This window comes from Ornithorhynchus anatinus, chromosome 3 (genome assembly GCF_004115215.2).
Source record: "Ornithorhynchus anatinus isolate Pmale09 chromosome 3, mOrnAna1.pri.v4, whole genome shotgun sequence".
NCBI lineage: Eukaryota > Metazoa > Chordata > Mammalia > Monotremata > Ornithorhynchidae > Ornithorhynchus > Ornithorhynchus anatinus.
Window position 1 is genome coordinate 106966566 of NC_041730.1, and position 26204 is coordinate 106992769.

A 26204-nucleotide genomic window follows, 5' to 3' on the forward strand; every position below is an offset into this window, starting at 1 on the left:
TCTTTCCACTAGGTCATAAAATGTCCATTTTGGAAGTAGCTATGGTGTTTGTTAAGGGACTTTGTTGATGCTTGATATTTTCTTGTTGACAGGGATCACAAGTATTTACTCTTTTGCATTGTGCTCTCTAAGACACTTAGTTAAGTGCTCTGCTCATAGTAAGTACTCATTGAATAACACTGATAGACTGCCCTATTGATCAGCAATAAGTAGAAACTCCTAACCGTTAAAGAACCAATGGATAAGTAATGTGTGGCCTAGTGGATACAGCACAGGTCTGGGAGTCAGAGGTTCTGGATTCTAATCCTGGGTCTGCCACTTACCTGCTCTGGAAACTTTCTCAAGTCACTTATTTCTCTATGCCTCAGTTATCTCATCAGTAAAATGGGAATTAAGACTGTGAGCCCCACATGGGACAACCTGATTACCTTGTATATACCCCAGTGCTTAGAACAGTGCTTGGCACATAAGTGCTTAACAAATACCATCGTTATTATTCATTCATTCAATTGTATTTATTGAGTGCTTACAGAGCATGGTACTAAGCATGTGGAAAGTACAATTCAGCATTAAGGAGAGACAATCCCTGCCACCAATGGGTTTATGGTCTAGAGGGGTGGAGGCAGACATCAAAACAAATAAACAAGCATCAATATAAATAAATAGAATTATAGATAAAAAAATATGGAATGCTTCACAAATTTGCATGTCATCCTGGGCAAGTCATTTAGCTTCTCTATGCCTCAGTTTTAACTGTAAAATTAATCAGTCAATCCAGTTGTATTTAGTGAACACTTATTCTTTACAGAGCACTGTAAAAAAGACTTCAATACCATTCTCCCTCCTACTTAGGCTGTAAGCCCTATGGGTGTCAGGAAATATGTCCTACCTGATTTTCTTTGTATTTACCTCTGTAGTTAGTACAGTGCTTGATATACAGTAAGTACAGTAGGAAGCAGTACGACTTCCTACAGCATGACCTAGTGGGTGGGTCTGCCATTTACCTGCTTTGGAAACTTTCATTCATTCAGTTGTATTTATTGAATCCTTACTGTGTGCTGAACACTATACTAACCATTTGGCAGAATACAATGTAAAAATAAACGGGCACATTCCCTGTGCACAACGAGCTTACAGACTAAAGGGCAAGACAGACAGACATTGTAAATAAATAAATCACAGACATATATAAAATTTCTGTGAGGCTGGGAAGGGGGGTGAATAAAGGGAGCAAGTCAGAGTGACACAGAAGGGAGTGGGAGAAGAGGAAAGGAGGGCTTAATCAGGGAAGGCCTCTTGGAGGAGATATACCTTCAATGAGGTTATGAAGGTGGGAAGAGCAATTGTCTGTCAAATTTGAGGAGGGAGGATGTTCGAGGACAGAGGCAGGATGGGTGAGGGGTTCAGCAAGATAGATGAGATCAAGGTCAGGTGAGAAAGTTACCATTAGAGGAGCAAAGCATGAGGGCTGGGTAGTAATAGCAGACTATCAAGGTAGGTAGGAAGGGTAAGGTGATTGAGTGCTTTAAATCCAATGATGAGGAGTTTTTTTTGGTGGTGGATGGGCAACCACTGGAGTTTCTTGAGGAGTGGGGAAAACTCTCTTGAACGTTTTTGTAGAAAAATGATCCAGGCAGCAGAGTGAAGTATGGACTGGAGTATGGAGAGACAGGAGTCAGCAAGGTCAGCAAGGAGACTGATACAGTAATCAAGGCAGAAAAGGATAAGTAATTGTATTAATAATAGTAATAATAATGGCATTTGTTAAGCACTTACTATGTGTCAAGCACTGTTCTAAGCACTGGGGAGGATACAGGATGATCAGGTTGTCTCAGGTGGGGCTCATATCCTTAATCCCCATTTTACAGATGGGGTAACTGAGGCACAGATAAGTTAAGTGACTTGCTCAAAGTCACACAGATGACAAGTGTCTGAGCTGGGATTTGAACACGTGACCTCTGACTCCCAAGCCCATACTCTTTCCATTGAGCCACGCTGTTTTTCTGCTAACCTGGTAGCAGTTTGGATGGAGAGGAAAGTGGAGATTTATGCAACGTTGTTAAGGTGGAACCAATAGTATTTAGATATAGATTGAATATGTCGGTTGAATGGGAGAAAGGAGTCAAGGATAACATGAAGCTTATGGACTTGTGAGACAGGAAGGATGGCAGTGCTGTATACAGTGATGGGAAGATCGGGGAAGATGGGGTTTGGGTGGGAAGATGAGTTCTGTTTTGGACATGTTAAGCTTGAGGTGACAGGAGGAAATCCAAGTAGAGATTTCTTAAAGGCGAGAGGAAATGTGAGGCTGCAGACAGGAAGAGAGATAAGCATTGGAGATGTTGATTTGGGTGTCATCCGAATAGAGGTGGTAGTTGAAGCCAGGTGAGCAAATGAGTTCTCCAAGGGAATGGGTGTAGATGGAAAATAGAAGATGACCCAGAACTGAACTGAACTTGAGGAACCCCCAATGTTAGGAGGTGGGAGATGGAGGAACCCACAAAGAAGACTGAGAATGAGTGACCACAGATATAAGAAGAGAACCAGGAGAACCAGGAGAGGACAGTATCAGTGAAGCCAAGGTTGGATAATGTCTCCAGGAGAAGGGAGTGGTCAACAATGTTAAAGGCAGTTAAGAGGTCAAGGAAAATGAGGATGGAATAATAATAATAATGTTGGTAATAATAATAATGTTGGTATTTGTTAAGCGCTTACTATGTGCCGAGCACTGTTCTAAGCGCTGGGGTAGACATAGGGGAATCAGGTTGTCCCACGTGGGGCTCACAGTCTTAATCCCCATTTTACAGATGAGGGAACTGAGGCACGGAGAAGTTAAGTGACTTGCCCACAGTCACACAGCCGACAAGTGGCAGAGCTGGGATTCGAACTCATGAGCCCTGACTCCAAAGCCCGTGCTCTTTCCACTGAGCCACGCTATTTGTTAAGCGCTTACTATGTGCAGAGTACTGTTCTAAGGACTGGGGTAGATACAGGATAATCAGGTTGTCCCATGTGAGGCTCACAATTTTAATCATCATTTTACAGATGAAGTAACTGAGGCACAGAGAAGTTAAGTAACTTGCCCACAATCACAGCTGACAAGTGGCAGAGCCGGGATTCAAACCCATGACCTCTGACTCCCACGCCCGTGCTCTTTCCACTGAGCCATGCTGTTTTGGATTTGCGAAGAAGAGATCATTGGTGACCTCTGAGAGGGCGGTTTCTGTGGAGTGAAAGAGACACACACAAGAGAGTGTGTGTAGATTGAGAATAAAAAGGGACCTAGAACTGAATCTTGAGGGACACCCATGGTTATAGGCAGAGGAGGAGCCTATAAAAGAGACTGATAATAAGTGGCCAAAGAGATAGAAGGAGAACCAGGAGAGGACATTTCCAGTGAAGCTGAGGCTGGCTAATGTTTCCAGGAAAAGGGGGTCATCCACAGTGTCAAAGGCAGCTAAGAGGTCAAGGAGAACTAGGAAGAAGTAGAGGTCGTATTTGGCAAGAAGGAGGACACTGATAACCTATGAGAGGGCAATTTCTGTAGAGTGAAGGCTATGGAAGCCATATTGGAAGAGCTCAAGGAGAGAATTGGAGGAGAGGAACAATAGACAGCAGGTGTAGACAACTCACTCAAGGAGTTTGGAAAGGAATATAATAATAATAATGTTGGTATTTGTTAAGCACTTACTTTGTGCCAAGCACTGTTCTAAGTGCTGGGATAGATACAAATAATCAGGTTGTCCCATGTAGAACTCACAGTCTTCATCCCCATTTTACAGAGGAGGTAACTGAGGCATGGAGAAGTTAAGTGACTTGCCCAAGTGACTTGACTTCCAAACTTCTACTTTGGAACATTGTAGAACCACTAGGAAATTTTCGGCCCATGAAGGGAGTTGGGTCCTATCCCCTGATCTTTAAGTCAAGTATCAGCTCAGTCTATTAGACCAATTTTAGTAGTAGTCATAAAAGTATTAATACTTATTGAATGCCTACTAAATCAACTAAACTTAATACATAGGAAAGCTCAAATGAAGTGTAAGACTCAGTTTCTGTTCACGAGGAGTTTATACTCTATTGGGGGTTTACACAGCTGATATGTGACAGAGTCGGGATTAGAGCCCATGACCTCTGACTCCCAAGCCCGGGCTCTTGCGGCGATAGCTGGATGGAGCCGTGGAGTCAAGGGAGGGTTTTTTTTTTTTTTTTAGGATAGGGGAGATATAAGCATGTTTAAAAGCAGTAGGGAAGAAGCCATTGGTGAGCAACCAGTTGAAGATAGCAGTTAAGGAGGGAAGAAGGGAAGGGACAAGTGTTTTGATAAGGTGCAAAGGAATAGGGTCGGTTGAGCAGGTGGAGGGCATGGACTTTGAGAGATGGCAGGAAATCTCCTCTATAGATACTGCTGGGAAACATAGAAGAGTTGAAGAAGAGGCAGGAGCGGGGAGAGCACTGTACTAAGCTCTTGAAAGAGTACAGCGTAACAGAGTTGGCAGACAAGATGGATTCAATGCACTTTTCTAGCTGTTCCCTAGCTGTTGAGCCAGTTTGAGAAGGTTTAAGATGTTTGCACCTGCACTTAATCACAGCAAACTTCTACTTTGGAACATTGTAGAACCACTAGGAAATTTTCAGTCCATTAAGGGAGTTGGGTGCTATCTCCTGATTTTTAAGTCAAGTATCAGCTCAGTCTATTAGACTAATGTCACAAAATGTAGTAGTAGTCATAAAAGTATTAATACTTACTGAATGCCTACTAAATCAACTAAACCTAATACATAGGGAAGCTCAAATGAAGTGTAAGACTCAGTTTCTGCTCACAAGGAGTTTACACTCTCTTGGGGGTTTACATTTATTTATTCATTAAAATATACCTTAATAGTATCAATTCAAGATATACAGTGCTTTACTTTCGTTTTTGGATAGGGGAAGAGCATCTCTTCAGTGTCTGCCCCTACATATTTCCAGCTCAGTTCTGCATATAAATGAATAGCATCAAAAGGTCATCTGAAAATCTAGGCAGAATGATTAAATTATTCTTCCCTCCTTGTTTGACCCCTAAAATCAAGCCATATGCTCAGTATTAACCATCAGAAATCTAACTTCAAACTACTGTTTTTAGAGGTTGTCAGCTTGAGACCTTTCTATCAATAACTTTTCAAATATGATTCATATTATCTAGTTGATTAAATAACAGGCTGAACCATTATACTAATGTTATTGTAAAATTAGACCAAATAATTGGAAGGACATAAATATTTATTAGCAGTCACTCATATCTGAATTCAAATGACATTCCCATATATCTTTTTGCAACAAAAACAAAAGGAAGAAAGATGTGGTGTCATAACATTTAGATTAACTCTAACTCTTTGGCAGCCCTATCAAGCTTTTGTGACAACATATTTCACCACCTAATGAAATGAAACAAACACTTTCAATTTCTGTAATTTATCTTGAAAGTAAACACTCCTGCCTTTAAAAAGATATCATGTCTGTGGAGGCTTTCAGGCTCTCCCTGATGACTGGATATTAGCATCAATAGTTTATTGTGTTTGAAGTACAAATAAGATCTGATAGAGAAAATAAAAGATATGTTGGAAAGGGGAACAGTAGACAAGAGGAAATAGTGGAAGAAAAGATGAGGAAGAACTCAGAACTTCAAGTGTTAAGTTAAATTTATCTTTCAAATTTAACATTTCAAATGTAAACAAGTATTTTCAAAGTCAGTATTAATTGAAAATATGAATTCTATGTAATAATGTCTACTAACATCAGCATGGCCTATTGGATAGAACATTTGGCCTTGGAGTCAGAGGGACCTGGGCTCTAATCCCACTCTTGCCACATGTTTGCTGTGAGACTTTGGGCAAGTTATTTACCTTTTCTGTGCTTCAGTTATTTCATCTGTAATATGGGGATTAAGACTGTGAAACCCATGTGGGATATGGATTATGTCCAATCTGACTATCTTGTATCTACATCAGTGCTTAGTACATTGCCTGGCACACTATAAAGCACTGAACAAATACTGTAAAGAAATTTGGCTTTAATTCAGATTTAAAATATAGGATAGAGGCACCACCTCCAGTGGCTTAAAAAAAAAAAAGAAAACTGCCTAAGGTTTATGTGTTGGAAATCATTCTGGAATTTTACCTGTGTGTTGATCTAATATGTTTAAACTTGTGTGTTTAAACAGATTTATACATGTTCTCTTTAATAAATCATGGATTCCTGTCAGTAGCAGCTTTGAAAAATAATAGAAAGAAAACACTTATAATGCTTATATTCAAATAATTCATACCATTTTGACATCAGGAATATATTGATTTTATGATTGCATAAAATAAAGTACCCACATTAAGATCAGCATATTACAGGACCAATAAATGAAATCTAGCCATAGCCCAGATAGAATGGAATTACAAAATACTTCTTTGTTTTTCTCTTTCCTATGTAAAGAAGAAGGGTGATATAAAGTGTGTGGGGGCCTGACAACATCCTTACACAGATGTTGGGAAGAGGGGAAATTACTTGCCTCCCATCTCCCAAAGTTATCATCCGGCACCCCATACCCCCATTACCACATGCACTAGAGTTCTGTGGTTGCCAACGTTTTTCTGAAACATCACCTAGACACACAAGATAGTATGACCATTATACCAGGCACACAAAGTTTTTTATTATTTTATTACCATTATTCTATTTGTTAAAAGCTTACTATGTGCAAAGCACTCTTCTAAGCTCTGGAATAGATACAAGTTTATCAGGTTGGACACAGTTGCTGTGCTGTGTGAGCTTCACAGTCTAGAAGTGAGGGAATACAATTTAATCTCCATTTTACAGTAGGGGAAATGGAGGCATAGAGAAGTTAAGTGAATTTCCCAAGATCACTCAGCAGACAAATGGCAGAGCCAGGATTGGAAGCCAGGTTTTCTGACTTCCAGGCCTGTATTCTTTCCACTAGCCCACACTGCTTCTAATGATGACCTTGAACCTAGATTGTTCAATTAATTAATCACTCAGTAGCATTTATTAAGCACATACTGTTTGCAGAACTCTGTACTAAGCACTTGGAGGAGTACAATAAATTCAGACCACTTAAATCATGCCCTCAAAAACCTTACAGTCTAGAAGGGAAGACAGGCAGTACATTAAATTGCAGTTAAGAAACAGCACTGGTGCATATATAAATTGTGTGAGTGGTACAAGAAATTGTGAAAATTTAAGTGCTTAGGTGGCCTAAATATGTTGATGTGGGAATTGAAGGATATAAAGTGGTAAGATTAAAAATTAATCGAGAGAGCTGCCTGTAGGAAATGTGATTCTGGCTGCACCTTCTCAATCTCTTTCCCAGAGTCCTCCTCTGCCTCAGACCTTCTAACTCTGAGAGTCCCTCAGAGTTCTGGGTCCCCTTCTATTCTTCATCTACACCCTCTCCTTTGGAGAACTAATTCATTTTCACAGCTTTAATATCCATCTCTACATGGATGATTCCCAAATATAACTCTCCAGCCCTGATTTCTCTTCTCTACAGTCTCACATTTTCTCCTGCCTTTATGTTGTTTCCACTTGGATGTTCCATCAACACCTCAAACTTCACTTGTCCATGTCCATCCTGGGGTGGGGTAAGCATCAAATCAAAGCACTTAAGGGTGACATGGGTAGAAAATCAAAGGTCTTAAAGGGCTAGTCTATAGGTGATGTAGAAGGGAACGTTTTGGGGAAAGTTGGGAAAAGGAGGGACTGATCCAGAGAAGAAAAAGGTATGATTTAGTAAGGCTTTGAAGATGGGAGAGTAGTAATCTGTTGAATATGAAGAGGAGTTTCAAACTAGACGAAGGCCATGAGAAAGTCGTCAGTGGTAAGACAGATGAGATCAAGGTACAGTGAGCAGGTTGACAATGGAGGAGTGATATGGGCTGGTTTGCAGTGGGTGATTAGGAAGGTGAGGTATAAAAGAAAGAGTACAGTGAGTTCTTTAAAGTCAATGATGAATATTTATTGAGTGCTTCCTGTGTGCACAGCACTATACTAAGTGCTTAATAAAAGCACTTATGGATATGAGAAAAATGATTTATTTCTGATCTGGAAATATGCAGAATTAAAATATGTATCATCAACAGAGCCACAACAGTGAAGAGTAGATAGTAGAACTAAAATTTGGGGGTGATTTAAGTCACTGAATCTCCAATGCCCTAAACATAAGGGTTACTAAGGATTTTTTTTTAAATTCTGCTTAACCAGTGTTCTATATGGTTAATTCACAGATCTTTGCTTTTTATTTGTCTTATTTTGTTTGTCTTACTAGGCTACTGATAAGGACACTGGAAATTACAGTGCCATGGCATACAGACTCATCATACCCCCAATCAAGGATGGAAAAGAAGGATTTGTAGTGGAAACTTATACTGGGGTTATTAAGACTGCCATGTTATTCAAAAATATGAGACGGTCCTACTTCAAGTTTCAAGTAATCGCAACTGACGACTATGGGAATGGTTTGAGCAGCAAATCAGAAGTTCTTGTAAGTAATAAAGCATGGAGCTGGTATGGAAATTCATTTCAGCCAAAGAGCCCTTCCAACACAATGAACTTGAGCTTTACCTCAGTATTTCAGTATAGACACACTAGATTTGTTTAAACTATAAACATGTTTACAATATTAAAACCACAGGCTTTGTCAAGACCTGCAATTCAGAGCTAGAAATGTCTTCTTTTTTATCACATTGACAAAAACAAAATATATTAGTTTATTGAAGACTAAGTATCATAAGTAGTGATTTATCTTTATGGCTCTTCACAGGTCTGTTTTCTTTATTTAATTTGCTGCTTTCAAATCAATATTTAATTGGCTGATTCTAACAAAGGGACTGAAAATAATTGGTCTGAAAATTCACTATTATTGCTCAAATAATTATTAGCTATTAAATCCTGGCTTTTCAGTAACTTAAATAAGAATCAATATTTTTGGTCACACATTATACACATTTAATAATAATTATAATAATACAACAATTAGTAGCATTATGTGCAAAGATGAAGAAAAACAATATAGTAACCATTGTTAATGGAGAGTAGTACAACTTTATCATTTAATGGAATGTTTTGCTTTATTGCATCCTTAATTTTGTTTTTGCCCAATGTCTTTGTTTAATTAAAGCATTTAACTAAAAATGCCCCTCACTGAATATCCTCAAGTATGACTATCATTAGTTACATTAGTTTCATTAGTTACAAAATGTAATCCTACTTAGGAATGTTTCATTCTTATCTATCAATCAGTGGTATTTATTGAATACTTAATATTTGCATAGTCCTATACTAAGTTCTTGGAAGAGTCCAGTACAATAGACCCAATACCTGCCTACAAGGAGCTTAAATACTAGAAAAGGAGACAGGTATTAAAATAATGTGCACATCCTTTCGTAATTGAGTGCTGTAGGGTGAGATGAAAGTAAAAGTGTTTCAGGGGTTCAGACCCAAGTGCAGAGGTGATGCAGAATGGAAGGCAAATAAGAGAAGTGAGGGTTTAATCAGGGAAGGCCTCCTGAAAAAATGTGATTTTAATATGGCTTTGAAGATGGGGACAGTGGTGGTCTGTCAGATAAAAAATGGGAGAGACTTCCATGCCAGAGGGAGGACTTGGGCAAGCAGTCAGCGATAAAATAGATGAAGAAAGAGGTACAGTTAGTAGGATGGAATGAGAGAAACAAAATGTGTGGGCCTGCTTGCAGTAGGAGATCTGTGAGGTAAGCTGTTTGGGGAAAGTTGACTGAATGCCTGAAAGGACTTTCTACAAAAGAGGGTAGGTAACCATTGGAGGCTTTTGAAACATTTTTAGATTTTTAGAAGAGTCATACAGGCAACAGAGTGAACTATGGACTGGAGAGGGAAGAGACAGAATGCAGGGAGGTCAATGAGGAGGCTATGATATAAGTGCCTGGATCAGTGTAGAAGCAGTTTGGATGGTGATGAAAGTTGTCTTCTAGAGATATGTGAAGATAGAATCAACAGGATTTAGTGATGGGCCAAATGTATATATGCATATATGCATGTGGAATGAGAGAGATGAATCGATAATAATGCCAAGGTTACTGGCTTGTGAGATGGGGAAAAATGGTGTTGTCTGTAGTTATGGGAAATCTCGGGGAAGAGTTTCTTGGGAAAATGAGTAAGATGTCACCAGAATATCCAAGAAGAGACATCCTGAAAGCAGCAGAAAATGTGAGACTGCAAAGGAGAGAGGTTGAGCTGGAAGTCTAGATTTGGGAATTATCTAAGTTGCCTTTTTGTCTCATCTCTTCTTCTTCTTGCATTACCTTTAAGTTTTCCTTCATCGCTTTTTCTACATGGCTTCTTCATTTTTAATTTTTGTTCTTATTAGCTTATCTTTGGCACATTTACTCTAACCTTTCTTCTAAATTGGTAAGGCCCAATTGTTATTCTGTGGTTATGCAAGGGTTTCCTCTTTCTATCAGCTTCTTGTTGGCATACAACTAATATTTAAGCTACAGGGTATTGGTGGAGGGAGATTCATGGTTTACATTTTTATAAACAATGCAGGCGGGCAGTTTACTGAGATGAGGTGATGAATAGATTATTAATTCTGGGTTATGGAAGCACTGCTATTTTACTTGAAGCAAACTACTGTAATGCAATTAAAATATTATATAGATAAACATGAGAATATTTGAATCAGAGGCATTTTAACAACGAACTGAAGATTCTTTGAAGACCAGACTTTTATTGGCTATGCAATCCTGAAACCCTGATTTTGCCAGATACAAAAGGATAGTTTTAAACTATAATCTGATGTATTTCTCATAAGGCACAAAGGACTTCTATTTCTCCAGGCTGTAAGCTCCTCGGCTACCGACTCACTTGTACTCCCTTAACCTCTTAGTGCAGTGTTCTGGGCACAGTAAGCACTCAATAAATACCACTGATTGATTGATTCTTTCAATCTTCAGAAGCACCAGGAATCACTTAATATTAACAGACCTCCTCTGCCTCAGTGTGGAGAAACTGATTGAATCATCAGTGGTAAAGATGCCTCCAAGCACTGAATCTGCACAGTTTGTAGTACATCAACCTATACCCTAACTGGATGTCTATGAAATTTGGATACACACAATGAAATAGGTTATAGGCATTTGACTTTCTTCTGCATGTTTTCCAGATGACACTAAGCATGTATTTCAAAGAATCCATCAAAAATGCATGGAGAGTGAAATGAGGCTCTCATAGGTTGTAGAATGAGCTGATACATTTCAGGAATGGGATATTACTATTGGTTTACCATTAATAACCATATGCATACAATCAAGGTGGAGCTTATTGAAATATGCCAAAGAGACTTCAAAACTTAACAATCTGCCAGAATGAATTATCTCAGGGATTGAAATATAGGGTGAATATTTTTTGCCACAAGAAAAGATTACTCTTTCAAAGACATGTTTCTAGTGCTTTATTTTTGAATATTTTCAGTATCTAGGGAAATGATGAAATATCAACCCAAACTTTTAACCGGGTAAATAATTGATGTAGCCAGAAAAGCAATGAATAAAACTTGGGCCTGGGAATCAGAAGGTTGTGGGTTCTAATCCTGTATTTGTCACTTGTCTGCTCTGTGGCCTTTAGCAAGTCACTTCACTTCTTTGAGCCTCACTTACCTCATTTGGTAAATGGGGATTAAGACTGTGAGGCCTGTGCAGGACAGGAACTGTGTCCAACCCTATTTGCTGTACTCACCCCAGAACTTTGTAGTGTGCCTGGCATGTAGTAAGCACTTAATAACATTATTATTAGTAGTAGTAGTAGTAGTATTATCATTATTACCATTATTATTGTTTTAAAATATGCTAGAGATCTACTGAGCCCAAAACACAAATTTTTGTTTGGGTTTCTCCATGGAGATGAAATAAATTTCTGATTCAAAATGAGAAAACATTACATTTGGCTAAGGGTGTAATGAATACAGGAAAGCAATCATCATGTTGTTTAGGACAGGGGAGAACGTTATGCATATATAATTTTATTTCTGTGTTTTTCAGGTGTCCGTGGTCAATCAGTTGGATATGCAAGTCATAGTCTCCAATGTTCCTCCTACACTCGTGGAGCAACGCAAAGAAGAGCTTATAGCGTAATGGATTTAAATGCATTTCTTTAGTTACCAACTTCATCATTTGAAAATTAGATTGAGTCATGTTTGGCAGTGAATAAATAGCTGACATATTCTGCTACCAATTATTTTACCAATTTTCATTGTCTGGCATAGATACACTTTGCACAAAGCAGTCTACTTCTAACATGTTAAGAACTCATAGAATAACTCTGAATTGAGAATACTTTCAAAAGAAAAGGGTACAGAAGGAGTAGTACACATAAAATAAGTATAAACACCTTATTTTGAGGCTGGAATTACCATTTTCTCAAGCATTTAATTAAGGGAGATGTCAAGGATCATAGCTTTCTGGGAGATTATAAGGTATCACACTGTCTAAAAAACTACCCTATTATCTACCTGCACGGTCAAAAAAAGTGATGCCTGGCAATTTTCTTAGGTTATGAAAATGAAAATGGATATGTAAGCTAGGATGGGAAGTCTCATCAATCAGTGGTATTTATTAAGTACTTACCATAGCTGAGCACTGTGCCTACATACTTGAGAAGAGTCTCATATGGCCTATTGGAATAGTTTTTTTTATATAAATCTGATTGCCATTAAGTGCAAAAATAATTCATTTTGAAAGCCTTTTTTTAAAAATGATTAAGTTACTTTGCTTGGAAAGTAACACTTATACAACTCTTTATTAGCTAATGTTATAGAGCAACACTAGGAAGCAATGCAGAATACAGTTGCAGTTCAAGAAAACTCTTTCTTTTGAAAGGGGAAGATGTTTAATGTTGTAATCTGAACCCCAAATCCTACTACAAATGAAAATAATGTGATTCAGTTTTCTAAAAAAAGTTATTTTATGGACTATAGATTAATTTCTAAGAAAATCAAAATGGTTTATTCATTTTTGTGGTCAGAATTAACTGAATTATTGTCTTCAACATGAACTATTCATATTTTGTTCAGTCTTTGTTTTACCTGACTGTCAATTTGTTTAATGGGTCTAGACCCAGACACACCCACTCATCCTTCCCCTATAAAACTTGTTTTTCTATATGGTATTGTTAAGTCCTTACTTTGTATCAAACTCTAAGCACAGGGGCAGATATGAGTTAGTTAGGTTGGACATAGACCAGAGAGCTCACAGTTTAAGTAGGAGGGAGAGCTGCTATTTAATCCCCATTTTACAGTTGAGGGACCTGAGACACAAAGAAGTTAAGTGACTAAGTGACTTGCCTAAGGTCACACAGCAAGCAAGTGGTAGAGACAGGATTAGAACCTCATTCCTATGACTCCCAGGCCCATGTTCTTTCCACTAGTCCACGCTGCCTCTAGTTTCACCATGTTAGTATAGCATTTCCCTTCTTGGAGTGAGCATTATTTTCATTAGCTAAATGGTATAGATGTTAAAAAGATACAGGAGTCTGGTAACCTAGGAAGTTTATTTTAGAATCCATCTCTTCTTCAAGGCCTATGTTCCTTGACTTTCGTAAAGGTCTGATTTTGTGCTAAAGATATATTACCCAAGTCCTGAGATTATAAAGTATTCCAGTATTTCAGAACAAGTTTCATGTGATTTTGGTCCTTAAAAAAGTGATTATTCTTTCATTTCTATTGTGGTCCTTTTTGCTGACCACCTTCCAAACTTATTTTGATTCAGTTTTATTCCATTATTGATCCCTGTTGACCTATATTATTACTAAATACTCATTTCCTGCTTAGGCTGGTCAGATCAGTCTGCTATTAATTCTCAGGCTGTTCATTCATTAATTCAATCATATTTATTGAGTGCTTACTGTGTGCAGAACACTGTACTAAGTGCTTGGAATGTACAATTTGGCAACAGAGAGAGCCCCTGCCCAATAATGGGCTTACAGTCCAAAAGGGGGAGACAGACAACAAAACAAGTAGTCAGGCATCAATACCATCAAGATTAGACTATAAGCCCATCAATGGGCAGAGATTGTCTCTATCTGTTGCCGAATTGTACATTCCAAGCACTTAGTACAGGGCTCTGCACATAGTAAGTGCTCAATAAATACTATTGAATGAATAGATAAATAGAATCATAGATATATACACATCTATAATAATATATACAAATATACACAAGTGGTATGGGGAGAGAAAGGGGGTAGAGCAGAGGGTGGGATAGGGGCAATGGGAAGGGGAAGAGGGGCAGAGGGAAAGGGACGGCTCAGTCTGTAAAGGCCTCCTGGAGGAGGTGAGCTCTCAGTAGGGCTTTGAAGAGGGGAAGAGAGTTTGTTTGGCGGATGTGAGGAGGGAGGACATTCCATATCAGTGGTAGTACGTGGGCCAGGGGTCAATGGTGGGACAGGCGATAACGAGGCACAGTGAGAAGGTTCATCTGCGTAGCCCTTAGTTTTTCTAATGACTCTTCATCTTATCTTCTAAGGGTCCACTGCATTTATTGCCAACTTTTTTTCAACATTCTTTTCTTTTGGTGCCATACTTGTTCTAGGTATTAACCTTGGCTCTTTCATATTATGGGCCTGAGAGTAAGGAGATTGGATTTCTAATCCCAGGTCTCCTCCTGACCTCATATGTTACCTTGAGCATGTCATTTAGACCATCTGTGATTGTTTGCTTTCCTGTAAAATGGTTATAAAATAAGATTGTGAGCCTGATGTGAAAGAAGACTACATCCAGTATGATGATTGTGTCTATCCTAATAATTAGCATAAAATCCTTATTAAATTCCAAAATTATATTTTTATATAAAGAACTATATGTATAAATGCATATATATCTTTATGCCTGTAGCATGTATGTGTATGCATTCATGCATGATCAATACTATGAAACTGCTATTAATTTCTATCCAGGTATAGATCAGCCTGGATTATTGTAATAGTGGATTAATGAAGTAATAATACAAGAGGTATTTGCTAAGCATTTATCCTGTGCTATACTAAGCTCTGGTATATATAGAGGATAATCAGGACAGACACAGTTCCTGTCTCACATGGTGCTCAAGGGCTAAAATGGAGGGAGCACAAGTATGTAATCTCTAATTTTGCCCTTTGAGCAAATCACTTAATTTCTCTGTGTCTCAGTTACTTCATCTGTAAAATGGGGATTAAGACTGTGAGCCCTACATGGGACAACCTGATTACCTTATATCTACCCCAGTACTTAGAAGAGTGCTTGGCACATAGTAAGCGCTTAACAAATACCATCATTATTTTTTACAGATGAGGAATCTGAGGCAAAGATAAATGAACAGAGCAGGCAAATTACAGAGGTGGGATTTAGAATCCAGATCCTCTGACTCCCAGGCACATGCCCTATCTACTGGACCATCAATTATTCAGTTTGTTAGGCACTTTAAGTCAGTCAGCCAATCATATTTATTGAATACTTACTATGTGCAGAGTGGTATTACAGTGCTTGACAGAGTTCAATATAACAGGTTCCCTGCCCAAAACAAGCTTACAATATAGAGGGGAAGACAGACATTAATATGAATAAATGAAATTACAAATATATGCATAAGTGCAGTGGGGCTGGGATGCAGAATGAATAAAGGGAACAAGTCAAGGCAATGCAGAAACAGGTGGGAGAAGAAGAAAGGAGGTGTCTTAAAGCAGATGTGCCTTCAATAAGCCTTTGGAAGTGGGGAGAGTAATTGTCTGTCGGGTATGAAGAGGAAGGGCACGCCAGACCAGAGGCAGGACATGGGCAAGAAGTCAGCGGCATAATAGACAAGATAGAGGTACAGTGAGAAGGTTGGCATTAGAGAGCTAAGTGTGTGAGCTGGGTTGTAGTAGGAGAGTAGCTGAGGTGAAGGTAGGAGAGAACAAAGTGACTGAGTGCTTTAAAATAAGGCGTTTCTGTTTGATGTGAAGGTGAATGGGCAACTACTGGAGATTCTTGAGGAGTGTGGAAACATGGCCTGAATGATTTTGTAGAAAAATGATCAGGGCAGCAGAGTATAGGATGGACTGGAGCGGGCAGAGAGACAAGAGGCGGGGAGGTTAGCAATGAGGCTGATGGAGTAATCAAGATGGGATAGGATAAAAGTTTGGATTAACATGGCAGCAGTTTGGAAGGAGGGGAAAAGGCAGATTATAGAGATGTTGTGAAGGTGAGCGCTTTCTATGTGCAGAGCACTGTAGTAAGAGCATGGGAGAATACAGAATAACAATATCACAGACACATTCCCTGCCAACAACAAGCTTACACTCTAGAGAGGGAACCGACAGGATTTAGTGACATACCATTTTAAGGGGGTCTGTTACTTTAAGCTTGTCAGAGCATTATTTAGAGAGGTAATTTGCCTAAAACAAGGGAGGAAGATAATGATATTATGGAATAAAATGCCCGAGTTCCCACATCCAGTACTCTGAATCGATCAATCACTGGTATTTATCCAGCACGTACTGCATGCAGAGTACTATACTAAGCACTTGGGAGTATACAGTATAATAATGTTTACAGACATGTTCCCTGCTCACAGCAAGCTTACAGTCTAGATGGGGAGACAGGCATAATATACGCAAATAAAAACAGGATATCTGACACTTACTGTTGATATATATATTTTGAGAACTAATATATTTAGTTCTCAAAATGCCCACTAACTATATCTTCAGTTTAGACCACCTTGGTGCCCAAAGAACCTTAGCAGAGAAACTGAAATGGAACAGATACTGATTTCTGAAAGTGACTTCTGCCAGGATTATCTGTGCCTTTTATAAAAACATATGTTCCCTGTCCTTCATTTTTGTACTATAACCAACCAACTTGAGGTAAAGTGCTGAACAAACGATCTATAACAAATATGGATGAGTTTTATGCTCCTGGAACATAGCTCGATTCTTAAAATCCTAAAAGTTATCTCAGTATTACATGAAGAAGATGACTTCAGTCTTTGGCTTCGGCTCCAGATGATGCCCCCCTTTTTTCATCTTGATCTCGGTTTTCCCTCCAGAAATGAGCTTGATATATCACCGTTACTGTGATTCAGGGTGAATCAGTTCCTGCCATTCTTCAGTTCTGAATTAGAAAGTATTTTGAATAGGTTTTCTTCCAAAATATGTCTTTAAACCAGTATAGTTTAAACTTGATTAACCTTATATTAGTGGTGTCAGGTGGCTTAGTGTAAAGAGCATTAGCTTGGGAGTCAGAGGTCATGGGTTTTTATCCCTGCTTCGCCACTTGTCAGCTGTGTGATTTTGGGCAAGTCATTTAACATCTCTGTGCCTCAGTTACTTCAGCTGTAAAATGGGGATTAAGACTGTAAGCTCCACATGGGACAACTTGATTACCTTGTATCTGCCCCAGCATTTGGAACAGTGCTTGGCACATAGTAAGCACTTAACAAATGCCATTATTATATTCTCCCAGTGCTTGTGATTTTGGAATCAGAGTATTTGTCAGCCAGGTGTGGTAGCCATGTTTGGCCAAAATGACCATGGATAGATCTCACCCAATTAATGGCCCAAAATTATTTTCAGGGGCACTCAGAGAACCACAGTATCTTTGTAGGTTGATCAATTTATTAGTCTTCTTTGTGACTGAGGTCATGTAATACATCTCCATCTCTGAAAAGTTCCTTCGTTTGAACTGCAGATCATTGCACTTTGCAGCCTTGTTGAAGCAGGGTGACTGCTTATCAGTGGTGTACTATTTGACAAGTAGAAAAGATCAAATGCTGCAAAGGGAAGATGATCCATGACTTTTGCTCTTACTTGTTATGCTTATGAAGGTTTAAATTTTCAATACAATATGAATTTTCTTAGCACTGTCAAAAGCAGTGACATCTCAGGAGGATATGGGTAATTTTATTCTCCCTAAAAGTACAAGAATGGTTTAAATATCGTATATTAACAGATATTTCATACAACAGGCAATCTTCCAGTGGTGTGGAAGTAAACTTATTTTGGGTTTATATTATGCAACGAAGTGGCAACAGATGGGAAATCTGAGACTGGAATGCTGGCTTTTCTAACATTTGTATCTTATAAAATTTATCTGTTTTTGAGTAAAACAAAGCAGCAAATCACATTTTTCTAATATGATCCTCTTTTTTTCCACTTAAGGCTTTCTTTATAAGTGGTAGAAGTTCTTCCTTTTCTAGATCTTGCCTTTCGTTGAAAAGAAGGCACATCAAATTGTGATATTTGTTAAGTATTTACTGTGTGCTAAGATGTAGAAGATACAATATAAGTGGATTGGATGCAGTCCGTCTCACCTAGGTTTCACTCTCTGAAAGGGAGTAAGAGTAGGTATGTTATAACTATTTTACAGATAAGGAAACGGAGACACAGAGGAGTAAAATGACTTGCCTAAGCTAACCCAGCAGTGAAGTGGCAGAGCTGGGAATAGAAATGAGATCTCTTGATTCATTCATTCATTCAATAGTATTTATTGAGCGCTTACTATGTGCAGAGCACTGTACTAAGCACTTGGAATGTACAATTCGGCAACAGAGACAGTCCCTGCCCATTGACGGGCTTACCGTCTAATCGGGGGAGACAGACATACAAAAACAATAGCAATAAATAGAATCAAGGGGATGTACATCTCATCAATAAAATAAATAGGGTAATAAAAATATATACAAATGAGCGGACGAGCACAGTACTGAGGGGAGGAGGGAGGAGCAGAGGGAACGGGGGCGAAAAGGGGGCTTAGCTGAGGGGAGGTGAAGGGGCGGGCAGAGAGGCAGCATAGGGAGCATAAGGAAAAGGGGAAGCTCAATCTGGGAAAGCCTTTTGGAGGAGGTGAGCTCTCAGTAGGGCTTTGAAGAGGGGAAGAGAATTAGTTTGGCGGAAGTGCAGAGGGAGGGCATTCCAGGACAGTGGGAGGACGTGGCCCAGGGTCGATGGCAGGTTAGGTGAGAACAGGGGATGGTGAGGAGGAGGGTGGCAGAGGAGCGGAGCCTACGGGGTGGGCAGTAGAGAGAAGGGAGGAGTGGAAGGAGGGGGCAAGGTGATGGAGAGCCTTGAAGCCTAGAGTGAGAAGTTTTTGTTTCGTGTGGAGGTTGATAGGCAACCACTAGAAGTTTTTAAGGAGGGGAGTGACATTCCCAGACCGTTTCTGCAGGAAGATGAGCTGGGCAGCGGAATGAAGGATAGACTGGAGTCAGGAGAGACAGGAGGAAGGGAGATCAGAGAGAAGGCTGACACAATAATCCAGCTGGGTTATTATGAGAGCCTCTACCAGTAAGATAGCCATTTGGGTGGAGAGGAAAGGGCAGATCTTGGCAATATTATAAAGGTGAGACCAGCAGGTCTTGGTGATGGATTGGATGTGTGGGGTGAACGAGAGAGCCAAGTCAAAGATGACACCGAGGTTGCGGGCCTGAGAGACGGAAAGGATGGTCGTTCCATCCACAGTGATAGGGAAGTCAGGGAGAGTACAGGGCTTGGGAGGGAAGATGAGGAGCTCAGTTTTGGTCATGTTGAGTTTTAGGTGGCAGGCAGACATCCAGGTAGAGACGTCCTGGAGGCAGAAGGAGATACGAGCCTGAAGCTAGGGGGAGAGGACAGGGGCAGAGATGTAGACCTGTGTATCATCTGCATAGAGATGATAGTTGAAGCCATGAGAGCAAATGAGTTCACCAAGGGAGTAAGTGTAGATGGAGAACAGAAGAGGGCCAAAAACTGACCCTTGAGGAACTCCTGCCAATGTTCTTTCTGCTAGGACATATATATGAGAGTCAGATTTGAATTTTGGTAGGATAAGTATCTGTGAAATTTTCACTTTCTATAGAAAGAAGTTCAAATAACTGAAAGTTTAAACACCCCAAAGACTATATGCCTTATCAAAGGCATGGATTTATTTATATGATTTTCAAGTCTATTTGAATGATTTTTAAAAATCACATATAATCAAACATTTATTGAGTGCTTATTGTGTGCAGAATACTGCATTAAGTGCTTAGGAGAGTACAATGTAACAAACTTGCCTTACATATTCCCTGCCCACAATGAGTTTACAATAAACAGGAGCAGGTATCTCTTCTTAGTATGTGAAGCATGTTCCAAGCAAGGAAATATTTCAACCACAACAAAGAGGAGTTGGTTAAGTCAATAAGACTAGGTTTCTTTTAAAATAAGATGATCCAAATATATTTTAAAAAGAAATAAGGATTCTAATGGGATTAAAGGATGATAGGTGACCTGTAGATCACTGAATAATAGTAATGGTATTTGTTAAGTGCTTACTATGTGCCAGGCACTGTACTAAGTGCTGGGGTGGATACAAGCAAATCTAGGTGGACACAGTCCCTGTCCCCTATGGGGTTCACAGTCTCAATTCCCATTTTCTAGATAAGGTAACTGAAGGACAGAGAAGTGAAGTGACTTGCCCAATACCACACAGCAGACAAGTTGCAGAGCCAGGATTAGAGCCCATGACCTTCTGACTCCCAGACCCATATCTACTATGCATTGCTGCTTCAAGTGTCATTGTAAACAGGAATTGTGATCTGTGGATCATTTTTTAGACATAGTTTACAGCTATTTGGGGGAGAATCATTTTAATCAGCACATACGTATGCATACATGAGCTTTAATTTCAGTGACTTCTGAGGAAGATATAGATTTGGCAAAAGGAACATTCACATCAAAGTTAATATTATCCATCATTTATCTAGAAAAAAGAGATTAAATTTATGAAATTGGCATTTTTCTTTATAAATAGGTTTTCAAAACCAAACTGATCAAAAAACAAATAGGATTATGTCCCATGAAACTCTTGTCAAAATTGCCCAACAATTTAGAGGAGTACTAATAATTATGTAGTCCTTTGTTTTCTTAGAACAAGAAAGAATTAATAGAAGAGCTCAGAGATGAATTTGTAGTGCAGAATTAGAATATTAATATAAAAATAGCTATCCAACAGTGGGCAATCATGTCTACAGGCATTCCTCTAATAGTTCATGTAGTCTATTTTTAATATTTCCAGTGATATACCCTCATTTATTCACAACTTCATACTATCTAATAATAATAATAATGTTGGTATTTGTTAAGCACCTACTTAACAAATACCAAGGCAAGCAACAGTGCCAAGCACTGTTCTAAGCACTGGGGTAGATACAAGATAATCAGGCTGTCCCACTTGGGGGGGGGGGGGGGTGTCACAGTCTTAATCCCATTTTACAGATGAAGTAACTGAGGCACAGAGAAGTTAAGTGACTTGCCCCAAATCACACACCTGATAAGAGGCAGAGTTGGGATTAGAACCCACGACTGCTGACTCCCAAGCCCGTGCTCTTTCCTCTAAGCCAGACTGCTTCTCTATCTCCATCTCATGCCATTACATTTAAATATTTCCTCCTCTGTAGCCACATTTCAAACACTTGTTTGGTAAATCAATTCTTCCAGTTCTTTCATCATTTACCTTGTTCCTGTACAAACTCATTCTAATTAGTCTGTAATGTATTTCAGATCATGCTACTATTTTCTCAAGCAACCACCAAATTCAGACCTAGTGTTTTCCAAGGAAGCATAACTTATCTTTAAATTTGTGTATGCTATTTTTAAAATTTTGTAATACCACCCTAAACCTTTTTATTTAGATTAACGAGTTTTTGGTTACAGATTATTTTGCCGTTAATTTAACATGCTTTTATTTTTTTTAAGACAGATGTACTTGATGTAAATTATCAAGTAGCATTTTGTTGAAATAATATAAGTGAAAATGGACATACTTTAATACCACATAGGGAATTTTAGACCTTTCTAAGTGTTTTAACACAAGTCATGCAGAATTCTGAAATGCATTTTGGTTTAAAAGGAAGAAAGTGATATACCCTTCGATTTACTGTGTCCAAATCACAGTATGCATTGTCATTCATAGGAGCTATAAATTTCTTACATTCCGAATTTCTTACAATCTGAATTTCTTACTTGAATGGAAGTGCTTGCTACATAATTAAACCACTATCATGTCTTGCATTGGTCAATTCAAACTATAAGTGAAACAAAGAAATTTCCTATGGGATTTAGATTTTTGGTAATTTTGTAACAGTGTTCCAACTTTCCCAGAACCAATGTATGTACTATAAAATCTAGAGTTAGCAACCCTTTTGGGCCTAAGATGAATGTCAAAATAATAATAATAATAATACTAGTATTTATTAAGCACTTATCATGTGCCAAGCACTGATCTAAGTGCTGGATCATCAAAAGAAGCACAAAGATAAGAATATCACTGTGTGAAATGACTGGGAAAATTAACGGTAGATTAATCCACATGCATCCTTTTTGACTCACATAACCATTAATAATTGTGGTATTTATTAAGTGCTGTGTGCCAGGCACTGTACTAAACTCTGGGGTGGATATGAGCAAATTGGGTTTGCAGTCCCTGTCCCACCCATTGCCTCCACCAGCTGTTCCAGACACTTGACTAAGCTCATTATGAATAGGGAACATATCTGCTAATTCTGTTGTACCATACCCTCTCAAGTGTTTAGTACAGTGCTCTGCAGTAGTAAGCACTCAATAAATATTATTGATTGATTTAACTCCCACCGCCTCCCCATCCCTTCCCTCTAATGACCTGGCCACATACTTTACTGATAAAACTGAAACCATCAGGCATGCTCTCCTTAAAATCCCCAATGCTTCTCTCCAGTCCCTGCCTCCTAATGTGCCTTCTGACTTGCTCCATTTCCCCAGCAGTATCTCAAGAGGAGATCTCTCATCTCTTCCCAAAATCTACCCCGTGTACCTGCACCTCTGACCCATCCCTGTGCGCCTTATTAAAACACCTTCCTTTCCTTTCTTCCTTCCGTGACCATCATCTTCAACCATTCAATCTCTGATGACTTCTTCCACCCTGCTTTCAAGTATGGTCATAAATCCCCTATCCTAACAAAAACCTTCCCTTTACCCCCTTCAGATATCACCCCAGATATGCTTAGATGATCTGCATAAGAACACAAAGCTCGTTGTAGGCAGGGAATGTGTTTGCTTATTGCTGTATTGTACTCTCCCACTCAGTACATTACACTGCACACAGTAAGTGCTCAATAGATATGACTGAATGAACAAATCATTGCCATAGTCCTAAGCTTGTATGAAAGAAATCTTATTCTACCTTTTCAAACACATGATAATAATACTATAATATTATGGTACTTGTTAAGCACTTATTATGTGCCAGGCACTGTTCTAAACACTGGAGTAAATACAAGGTAGTCAGGTTGGCCACAGTCCCTGTCCCACATTGGGCTCACATTCCTAATCTCCATTTTATAGATGAGGTAAATGAGTCCCAGAGCAGTGAAGTGACTTTCCTAAGGTCACCCAGCAGACATGTGGCAGGGCCGGGATTAGAACCCATTACCCTCTGACTTCCAGGCCTGTGATCTATCCACTGAGCTACAAGTAAAAATTAGTTCTGAAGCTTATGCTTAATATCCAAGTGATTTTCTTGGTCACTTGTGTTTCTGATGTGGCTTCGATGTGGTGCATTTAACAGAAAGTAATTTCTTACGAAAAAACTTTTTCTGTAGAAAAGTGTATTATATACCCAAATTTGCCCTGGGAAATCTAACCCAGGAAATTTTATTCTGCAGAAAGGATTAATGAGTTGTGAGCTATTTCTCATTGCTCTTTCTCTCCTGGTCCACCCTGGAAACCTTGACTATAACATGTGTCTATAATTGACTGTTCTAACTCTGCAGTCCTATGTCACCACTCTGAGGAGTTTCAGGTCAATCCCATGATCTGGGCAGACAAGCACCAGGGTGGGGCAGAAAGAAAAGGAGATGCAGAGGCAGTAGGAATTGTCAATTGGACATAATATCTACCTCTCTCATCCTTTAGTGTGAGCACAAAAATCCTTCAATTAACTCTAGATCCTAGTACTGGTTAAAAGTATGCAGGACTGGAGATGGGAAGGAACTAGCATCAGAGGGAGTGGGCACACTAAGTGCTCCCAGTGAGCTCAATTATGACAAAAAGTACTAGAACCACATCCTCTTGGGAATTGGAGAACATGTGAAACATTATTTAGAGTGATTAACATACATGTATGTTACCTAAAATATTTGCCATCTTCTGTGAAGTTTTCCCCATACAGATGTAGTCACTGACAGAAACTTAGAAATAAACAAAAACAAAAGTGCCTTTCTGGAGTGTTCAAAGTGACTGGTACATTTCCAGTTGCTGAAAAAGAACACACTAGAGACAGTTTAGCATTATGGAAATCTTAATTTCCTTAAAGCCAATCTTTGTCAGTTTTATAGCTGGGAAGCATCACTGCAGCTCAGCAATTGTGAGTAGCACAAGTAGAAGCTTGAGCAGTTTCAGGGAAAAAAGACATCATTATCCTAAGCAGGCACACTTTCTTCCCTGCCCTTCTAGCAACTGAGAGAACAGAGGAGGTAGAGGGAAGTGGAATAGCTTTGTTCACAAATCCTAGAAGGTTGTAGAACCTAAACCCAACATGTAGTGATCGTGCTTCAGTCCAGGCATGATGATATTGATAAAATATTAGTGCTAATAATGACAATAATGGTAATAATAACTATTATAATATAATATGATTTGCTAAGTGCCTAGTATGTGTCAAACATTTTTGCACTCTGGACCAGATTGTTATCACTATCATCAGTGATCAATATTTTGTACATTAATCAATGTAATCATTATTAATATAACTGATATTTTATCAATTTATAATAATATAATTTGTCTACTATATATGGATCACTGGTCTGAATGCTGGGCTAAATACAAGTTTACCAGGTTGGACATAGTCCCTGTTCCACATGGAGCTCCTAGTCTAAGTAGGAGTGAGGACAATTTTGCTAATGAGGAAACTGAGGCACATAAAGTTATGCAACTAGCCTAAGGTTACACAGCAGACAAGTGGCAGAGTTAAGATTAAAACCCAGGTCCTCTGATTTACCAGCCCTTATTCTTTTCACTAGGCCATGATAATCCAGTAATTTAAACTAAAGGGTCAATTATTCATTTTAACCATAAAGATGAATAGGGGATGGTAGAATGTCCCAGGATGTGGCTTCTGAGGTGTGTGGTTTTTAGGGGGTGTGGCTTCCAGGGATAGGGTGCTCATGGTTTAGTGGAAAGAACATGGGCTTGGGAGTCAGAGGACGTGGGTTCTAATCCCAGCTCCACCACTTCTCTGCTGTGTGACCTTGTACAAGCCACTTCACTTATCTGTTCTCCAGTTCCCTCATCTTTAAAATAGGGATTAAGATTATGAGCTCCACAGGACATCCTGATTACCTTGTATCCACTCCAGTGCTTAGAACAGTGCTTGGTACATAGAAAGCGCTTAACAAATACCTCATCATCACCTCATCCCTTACTGTGGAGCAAAAAACAAAACCAAAAAAACTTCAGATGACCTGAAAGCCTGGTGGGGAATTAAAAAAAAAAAAAGATGAAACTAAACAGCCTCCCATTCCAGTGGGAGCACAAAAATCCTTAAAAGGCACCAGAAACCTGAACAGGCATAAAGAGTTCACCCAGGCATGGGCAATATTGGTCAGTCAGGGGGAAACATTGTATTAACCATATAGATCCTTTGTGGAGATGCACAGAAGTGATTTATTATAAATACAGTAACAGTATAAAGTTCCTCTCTATAGTGCAATTGTCTGTATTGGCAATTGTGCATTCTGTTTCACCAAATGGTCATATTTTCCTGACACTATATTAGTAGGCCTGCTTCCTTTTTTATGTCCAGAGTGGCTCATTGCATTAGATGTTATAAAACAACCTATATTAAGATAATTTATTCAGTTTTCAGAAATTATGAAAGTTTTTTCTTTCCCTGTGAAATTGTAATGAATTCCTTATTTACATAATAGTCCACATATTTTTATCTTCTCCTCTCTACAGTTATTCTATACTCATTTTCGTTGGAAAGGAAAAGGAAAAGGAAATATCCTAAAGGGACTTTGCTTCTGTCAATGTGAATATTCAATGTGGTGTGCCTCCCCAATATAATTTGAGCAATGTCTATGGTATCAAAATACATTTGCTGTAAATGGCCTTTTAGTAATTATGAACCTTAACTTGACTCCAGAAGTTACCCAACCTTAAAAACCACATATTACATGACTCAT

The 26204-nt window shown here is 38.9% G+C and overlaps 1 protein-coding gene across 1 annotated transcript in view; it reads left to right on the forward strand.

Annotated features, from left to right (window-relative positions):
- Positions 1-26204, forward strand: part of PCDH15 (protocadherin related 15) — a 913479-nt gene that overhangs the window by 842930 nt on the left and 44345 nt on the right. Inside the window, exons 28-29 of the mRNA XM_029061331.2 lie at positions 8312-8527; positions 12057-12145. Of these exons, the coding sequence (XP_028917164.1) occupies positions 8312-8527; positions 12057-12145 (305 nt within the window). The remainder of the gene's footprint in view (positions 1-8311; positions 8528-12056; positions 12146-26204) is intronic.